This window comes from Chrysoperla carnea, chromosome 2, assembly GCF_905475395.1.
Source record: "Chrysoperla carnea chromosome 2, inChrCarn1.1, whole genome shotgun sequence".
NCBI classification, from domain to species: Eukaryota; Metazoa; Arthropoda; class Insecta; order Neuroptera; family Chrysopidae; genus Chrysoperla; species Chrysoperla carnea.
Window position 1 is genome coordinate 26,869,133 of NC_058338.1, and position 9,058 is coordinate 26,878,190.

Sequence of the window (9,058 nt, forward strand, 5' to 3'; positions counted from 1 at the left end):
CACTGGCCGGCATACTAAAAATTTCTTTTGCAACGAGATAGTGAAATATTTTTTCTTAGAATTTTATAATGTATAATTAACATTACTTTTTTATGAGCATTTAATAAAAATTTCATGGCTTACTCTCATCGCTGAAACTACGTATAAAATTGTTAAATTATTTCTAAACTGAAAATAAAATCTTTTAATATTTTTCCTTATTGATTGATTAACTACAAGCAATAACATTATTTTTAAATATAGTGATATAAGGGCCTTGGAAATATGTTGTGGTCTAGGAGGGTATTTGATTTACCTCTCTACTACGCTACCACTGGTTTAATATTTTATCTACTTCAATTTAATTGAATTCTTCATTGAATTTATATAAGAGACTATAAAAGTAAGTTGCAAATACATTTAGTCATTTACTTAACATTGTATCCCAACAAAGTCGACACATTTGTGAGAATTAACCATGAAGTTACTTATTGTGTTGTGTTTAACAATTGCCTCTTCATATTCTGAGCCTCTTAGAGCTCGTGGTGGAAAACAAGTTGACTTAGGTATGCACAAATTTTTATTTATTCTGTCTTTTACATTTTTCGATTTTGGTAAATACAGTATGCATTTTAAGGTAGTACTATCGGTAATAGACTTTGCATTCAGAATTTAATGAAACTTGGCATAGTTGTCCATTATTATATCATAATTAACCAGTTAAATTTTCAGGGGCCTTCAGAGAACTGAAAATCTAAACGTCCAGTTTTGTGAAATAAAATAAAATCTGTGGTTTCCCTCTGGTTTGTTATGATATAATAATGGACAACTATGCCAAGTTTCATTAAATTCTGAATGCAAAGTCTATTACCGATAGTACTACCTTAAATATTAAAAAAAAAAATCCAAATTTCCATTTGATCAAGAGTCTAAACAGTCAACAATCTCAACAGTTAAATGCTTCAATTAAATTTATGATTACCTCGGGAAAATTTTTCCCTTTTAATTTTTGTTTTCTACGTTTTTCGGATAATTTAACACAAAAAGAGTGTTTGTTAGTTTTCGATGTTATACAATTGAATAGCTTCAAAATTGGCAAATAAATGTAAAAAAATTAAATTTTCGAATGAAGTAATCTTCAAATGGTCTTCAATTCAGGATATTGTTTTTCATCTCGTCTAATAGGTCGCCCATAAATACTTTTATTATTTAGATATGCAAGCTTAAGCTAATTAATTTTGTAATATAATAAACAAATCTTTCAATTGATTTTCACTCACTTCTGGTTGTGTAGAATTGTGTTCCGATCTTATCGATTTGATGCTTCGAAAAATAAATTTTAAATTTGTGGCCACAATTTTATTGAAATGCGTACACCAACCATTCTATATATTAGCTACATTTTAAAACAATTTTTAACTTATTCAAGTAATTTATTTCTTCGCCAAAATGAAATCACTTAGATTCTCAATAGCGGTGTTATTTAGACAATCTAGAGACCGCACAAATTGTCAGTATTTTCAGTTCTTTATTCATAGAAAACGTTTTCCAGCACATTTTCTAATTTTCACAAGTAGAAAAAGAGAGTGCTTTTATATTGCTCTTAGAATCTCTTTTTTTCTTCTTGACCTTCACAATATTAACAACAAGTTCTGTACACAAATATAGTTACAGTATTTTTAATTTGTTTGAAGCAATTTTCAGAACTTCACAATCGGAAATAGAACTGCACTTCAAAAAATTTCGCTCAGTATATGTCTTATACATAATTATATAAATCTAAAATCTGTTTTACGGTTTCTAAGACTTTCCAATAATACGGGGCTAGATAAGGGTCTTGTTAATATGAATTGTTTTAATAAATACATATATTTAAAAAAAAAAAAAAGAACTGATGGAAATATATTTCCTCATACAATTCTTCTTTTGAAACGAAAATTTCAAATTTTGAGTGAGATTTTTTACGAACTCGATATTTTAATTAAAATCTTTAGACACTCTTTGTCTCTTTATTATATTCTGGCAGATGAAAGAAGACTGCTAAAATATTTATATCTCGGAAACTGTAGCTTTAAACAATATAAAAAGTAATTAAAAAATGTTTTTACGATTTTAAAAAATCAAAATTGTTACACCAACATTTAAAAGTAAAAGTATTTTGACCTGAATTTTTTATATAATATTTTTTTGAAATATTAAGTTTGTAAGTCTTACAAAATCCCAAAAACAAACTGTTTGAATAAATTAACAAAAATTATTAGTATAAATATCAAAAAACTATAATTAGCACATTTCATTGATAAGTCAAATAATTAAATATATTAATGTTTAATTAATATTATATAGCAATATTAATATTTACATTTTATTTTTATAAATTCTTAATAAATATTTTGAACCAATATTGGTTTGTTTTGAATACATTTAGGTATATTAATTAATTAATACACCTATGGCAATAATTATTTTGAAATACTGTATCAATAAAAATTTCAAATATGTATCTGTTGTGCACGCCACACAATCTCTAATACGGATGATTTATTCACTCCGACTTACTTAACATAATTTAGGGGGAAAAAATAAAATTGCATCCCCGAGGATTGATATATTCTAGGGTTTATCTTTAATATTACAAAAAAAAATTTCAAATGAGATTCTTCGCACAGAAATAATGAAAGGCTTCTACGTTTGTGAGATACACCTACGTTGATAAAGCTTCGAACAAAAGAAGTAAAACTAATAATTAGACAATTGCAAACAAATATGTATTAAATATAGTATTAAGCATACAGGACGTACCACGGTGACGGTCCATTAGAATTATGGTGACCGCCCATTAGCCAATTTCGGTATAACCAGAAGTGACACAAATCTGAAAATATTTTAGGAGGATATATCTCAATCAGTTATGGTGGAATACCAAGTTTCAGATTTCTACTATGTCTGGTTCACCAAAAACTTCAAATTGGCGGTCACTGTGGGACTCCCTGTATGAGTGGGGAAATTGTTTACAATATATCTTATTTAACAAGTGAACTCGTAATTAATTATTTTCGAATTAGACATTGACTTTTCAGATTTTTCACTCTCAGATTTAAATGACATTTTGAAAACTTTTGTTTATTCTAGAGTATGGAATCGAAAATTTATACCGATTTAACGAAATTAGAAGAGTTTTCAAGATCGTTGAAGGTATAGATCTGAAAATGAAAAATGTGAATATCCATGCGACTGCCAGAACATATGAAGTTTTCGAATTGTTATATTCTATTTATTTTGCATTTTCCGGGTGTCGAATTGGAGTTGAATATTCGAATAAAATTTGACATTTTGGGAGGTCCATTTTCAAAAAACAGGGGAGCTACGAAAAAATTTAGAGGAATTTAGAGTCCACTTTGCCCATTTATGTCCAAATTCATTCATCGGTACACCAAGTCTCAAACTATTATGTAATAGAAATTATAACACCGTAATGAAGGCAACACCAACGAAATAAACGAAAAATCAAAATTTAATTTTCCTATGTTTTTTTAACTGAGTTTATATGAGTTATTAGGGGCAGACTTGAATGTTTTTTTCCTTGGAGTTTTTTAATACCTCTTAAGAATTTATCTACTCATAAAAATGAAATAATCTTAAGCTTTAAATAATAATACGAACGAAAGCTGCTAAAAGACTTTTAGTTGAATCAGCCTTTTACATTTTTACAAAAAAAAAAAAAATATACTTGCACAATTAGTGTTTCGATTAAAACAATACACAATAAATGCATTATAAAAGTCGGAAATATATAATTTGTTTAATAACTATTGAATAAAACATAAAATTTACATAACTTAAATAATAAAAGTAAAGAATTGAGTTAATTTTTTGTTAGATAAAATTAATTTATTGACAAGTAAAAACAAACAATTGACTGAGTTAACTGTTGAAATACCATGTATAGACAGTGTTGATTACTCTGTCACATTACACATACATATATGTCACACATATATAACTGATATTCCCATAAAATACATACAATACGCATAATTTGCGCTTTCACGGGTAAACAGTGATGTTTACGAAAAAATGTTCCAAACAAAAGTTGTTTATTTTTTTATAAGGAACATTTTTTACACTTAAACTTTTGTTCTATCTCTAACGGTTTACAAGATGGGTCCTATGGACCCACGACCCAATTGACCTATGTTGCTCATTTACGAACTTGACCTTACTTTGTACGTCTTAAGCACGTTATAAAAATTTCAACTTGATATCTCTTTTCGTTTTTGAGTAATCCTGATGACGGATAGACAGACGACAAACAGACAGACAACCGAAAATGGACTAATTAGGCGATTTTATGAACACCTATACCAAAATTTTGTTCATAGTATCAATATTTTTAAGCGTTACAAACTTGGGACTAGACTTAGTATACCTTGATATATTTCATATACATGGTATAATAATCGCTTGAATAGATATTTTTTGTTTGTTATCCAATAGTAATTAAAATCTGACTACAATTATTATTATTATTAGATACATGACGGAGTTTATGGTTCATCTAAAGAATTTATTTACCATGGCACAATTTCAATGTAAATAATTGTTTTTGTACAAAAACCTTGTGTGAAGTGTATTTTAAAAATATAACTTGCAAATATAAAAAACTGGTTTCAAAGATTAATTATAGCTTATGGCGTTTAATTAACGTTTTTTTCTTCTGTTTACAATGTTAGATACTTAGTTGTACTTACAATTATTTGAAAATGAAAGGGATAATATTATTATTACCTATATTTTAAATTATAAATAATTACTTTAATAATTTATTTATTTATTTAGACAGTCATTGTTACCGGCCGGTGACCATCATACTTTTATTCTATTAAGATAATTGTAAGATTCAGTTTCAATCAAGACTTCTTGTTTCAAAATGACTTCCTAAAATTTTTCGGTAACCTCAGCAGAAATTCAACATTGATATTATTCTATTTTTCTATGGGCCAGATAAATGTGCTAGTAAAATCAACATATCGGATCTATTTTGCCCAAATTTGATCCGATCTTATTGAAATTTTAATTTAAAGCCACTTATGTGCTTAATTCCGGGACTAGGTCTCCACATTCTTGAAATCTATTAGAGCTAGGGTAATTTTGATAGCAAATAAAAAAAGACGAAGATGAAAAGTACGACCCAAATTTAGTAGGATTACATACTTGGTTTATCAAAATTGGATAAAATTTGGATGTGATCGAGCAAAATTTAATTTTTTTGATCCTGATGACGTCATAAAGTTAAAAAATTCGATTTTTTTGATAACACAGCCAAATTTAATCCGATCTTATTGGAATTTTTTTTGAAATCCACTAATTTTGGGTCATTCGTTTCAGTTATTATGTCAATTTTTCGCTAGCTATCACTTATGTGCTTAATTCCGGGACCAGCAGGACTCCACATTCTTGAAATATATTAGAGCTAGGGTAATTGTGATCACAAATTTGAAAAATATGACTCAAATTTAGTAGGATTACATACTTGGTTTATCAAAATTGGATAAAATTTGGATGTGATAGAGCAAAATTAGTAGGATTACATACTTGGTTTATCAAAATTGCTCATATGGTAGTTTTTGGTAACAATATAGTACAACCTAAATACTTGCCAGCGGTGCTATCTATGCATCCTCGTTACGGCTCTGTTGAAAGCATTTAATTGTTAGATGAGTACTTTTTATAAAAGCCCCAATTTCATATAATTACATTTGCATAATCATAATTACTTTCAAGAGCGAGCAATTTGCCTAATTTGTCAATATTCATAAAATTTAAAATACAAATTTTTTAAGTGTCTCATAAAGTGTCTCTTATTTTACAGATGACTATTTCCATGTTTGCAAAAGGGATAAACAATTCAACACTTGTTTACAAGAAAATTTACAAGAAGCATTACCACGAATGGCAAAAGGAATTCCAGAAATAGGTATCAGTCAATTAGATCCATTCATCGAACCAGAAATTACAGTCAATTTTAAACAAAATCAAGTAAGTATCTTAATTTTTGTCTTAAATACTACTATTTGAATTCAACAGTGTTTTTCAATGATGTGTCCTCAATGAGATCACAATCAAAATAATAATGTATTCAAAACCTTGAATTTTTTGTCAAAATAAGTAAACGAAATTTAGTGCTTTAATAATAATTCATTTTTAACATCATGTTCATATTTAATGATGTAATATGAATTCGCATTTGAAACATATCTAAGAACACTCTCCATTAAATTACCTTTCAAAAAAAAAAAAAAAATCAAAATCGGTTCATTCGCTTAAACACTACGATGCCACAGGCAGGCAGACACAAACACATAGCAAGCAAACTTATAACACCCCTTTTTTTGTTCGGGGATTAAAAATACCACACGGTTGATAATTAAATAATTAACCAGATTGAGGAAATAAGGTAAATCGCTAATAAATAACATACAAACCCGAAATTTAAGGTATTCCCAGTATGAAATCACTTGTGAGCCGAAATTGCAGAATTTTTGGTCGTTTAAATTGCAAGATAATCAGCTGGAAAGTTCGCTATTTCGAGGGTCAAAGCATGTAAAACTCACTGTCCTCTCAGCTATTTTTTACGATACTAAAAAATTATCTTGACGGAATTGAATAAAAAATAGGAGAGTTGAAAATAATATTTTTAGCATAAGAAAAATAGCACCACGTCGTTTTGTTTTCGAGATATTAATTTTGACTTAAATTGTTAAAATTGGGAACTTGGGAATTCATTATCTCGTGTTTTAAACGGTCAAGATTTCTGAAACTTTGGGATTTAATAGTTGTCTGTCAAAAAAAAAAAACGTTAAATTCTGTCGAAAAGTGGTTTTACCATAGTTTTAGCATAAGAACGGCAAATATCATGCTGGTAATATCTTAATTGGAAGAGTGCGATCATGGGAATAGTACTAGGTTTGTGATTTTTGCCGTAGAACGTGTCTCATAATTTACCTATGCAATATGATAGACATCACTCGCAAAGGCTGTGTTAAATGATACCCAATTTATATAAATATTTTTAATTTTCAGTTCCAAGGACATGCAACAATGCGAAATGTTCGTATGTATGGATTCAGTAACGTTCTAATTAAAAACGTTGAATCAGAATTAACTGACAATACACTAGCATTAGACATAGACTGTTTCTTCCCACGTTTAGAAACAGAAGGAAACTTCAAAGGACAAGGTAGTTTTAACGCAATCGTTGTAAATACTAAAGGATACTACAATATGAGTATGAGTAAGTAATCTAAAATATAAGGTCAAAAAAAATAGCAGAAGCATTGTAATCAAATTAATTTCTTCAACATTTTAGGTGGAGTAAGTGCTACATGGAAAATTCGCGGAGAAAAAGAAGTAATTAATGGTGAAGAGTTTATGAAAATTAAGTCATTCACAATGAGACCAAAAGTAGAGAAAATGAGAATATACGTCAGTGACTTATTCCCAGGAAATCCTGAATTAAGTAAGTAAAATAAATCATAAAACATTATAACAAAAAAAAATTAAAATTGATCTTGACCGGTTGATTTACCCGACGTTAACAAAGTTATTAAGAGTTATTAAAAAAAAACTGAACCCCCGATTTTATTTTTCACTTAATTGTTTATAACTTTTGCAATTTTTTTTTTGCGCCATTTCATTTTTTTCAGTAAACTTTCTACATAAAATTACGAATCGAATGACACCTATTTCGTAATTTTCGGAGAATATACAAAAAAGTTAGAAAAAATCGTGGATGTTAACTAGACTATAGTAACAGAATGAAATCTCATTTTATCACTAGTGACAAAATGAAAAACATTTTATAGCTAAAATGAATGTCAAAATTATGATATTTTATATTCGAAAAGGGTTACAAATTTTTCTCACTCGTCGTAGAACAATAACGAAACTCTATCTAAAGACTAAGCAAGTCATCTTTGCTACCTTGATAGCACTTTCCTGCAATTCACCACTCCACTCCACTCCTTTTTTTATCTAATTATTTTCGATCTTCTAAGTTTTTAGTAGGTACTAAATGATTACCCGTATAGATCATGACAATCAATTACCCGTATAGATCATGACAATTTTTTGTTTCAGATGAAGCTACAAATATGTTCTTAAATGAAAATTGGCAACGAATTTACAATGAATTATTACCATATGCTGAAAAATACTGGAGTGCTGCTATGTCAAAAATTGCCAATGAAGTATTCTTAAAAGTACCTTATGATGAATTAATCCCACTTAATTAAATATATCGAATCAATTATTTTTAATATTAAGTAAATTTCTATACGTTAAGCACGTGTACTCAAAAAATTTTGAATTATTTTTCATTTATTTCAAACCTGTGATATATTAACAAAAAAAAAGTACCCGGGACGTATGTTAATTTCAATTAAGTAATCTATTTTCAGTAAAAGTCATAATTAATCAACTTTATTTTAAGAATATTAAACTTATTTTAAACATTAATTTGACAAAAAAATATTTCTTGTTCTTTTAATATTTATGTCTTGAATATGGTAGACAGAGTTTAATTGTTTACTTTTATATTTTTGTTAAGTGTTAATATTTGTAAAATGTATTTTAAAAATATATTATCATTAAAACATTGATAAAACATTTGTCCTTAAATTGAGTTACAAGCCAGTAAAATTATGTATTTTTAATGAAACAGTGTCACGTTTTTATTTTTTACCGGCTAGCCCCTTGAAACGGTACTTTCCCCAGAACCAATGTTCACTTTTAATATTTACCAAGACCTTGATCTAGAATTATTGGCTACACTAGTATTAATTTTATCACACTTACTACCTTTTTAGACACTTCCTTTCGTTTCAAGAACAAATGTCTAATACTTCCCTAGATACTGTATAAGATGCCTATCTCATCCACCTTTATTCAAGGTCTGCAACGCACAATTAATTTTATAACTTGAAAAATTATTTTACTTGAAAACAAAAGACAGGGATAACCAAGAAACTGAAGGATGGTTCAAGGTATATACCAAAGAGTATAAGGGAGAGAAGAAGCA

The 9,058-nt window shown here is 28.2% G+C and overlaps 1 protein-coding gene across 1 annotated transcript; it reads left to right on the forward strand.

Annotated features, from left to right (window-relative positions):
* Nucleotides 1–387: 387 nt before the first annotated feature.
* Nucleotides 388–8,698, forward strand: LOC123294222 (protein takeout-like). Its single transcript, XM_044875336.1, has 5 exons — nucleotides 388–545; nucleotides 5,852–6,018; nucleotides 7,063–7,273; nucleotides 7,349–7,498; nucleotides 8,119–8,698. Exons 1-5 carry the CDS (start codon nucleotides 458–460, stop codon nucleotides 8,271–8,273), a joined length of 771 nt encoding a protein of 256 aa, XP_044731271.1. The 5' UTR covers nucleotides 388–457; the 3' UTR covers nucleotides 8,274–8,698.
* The last annotated feature ends 360 nt before the right edge of the window (nucleotides 8,699–9,058 follow it).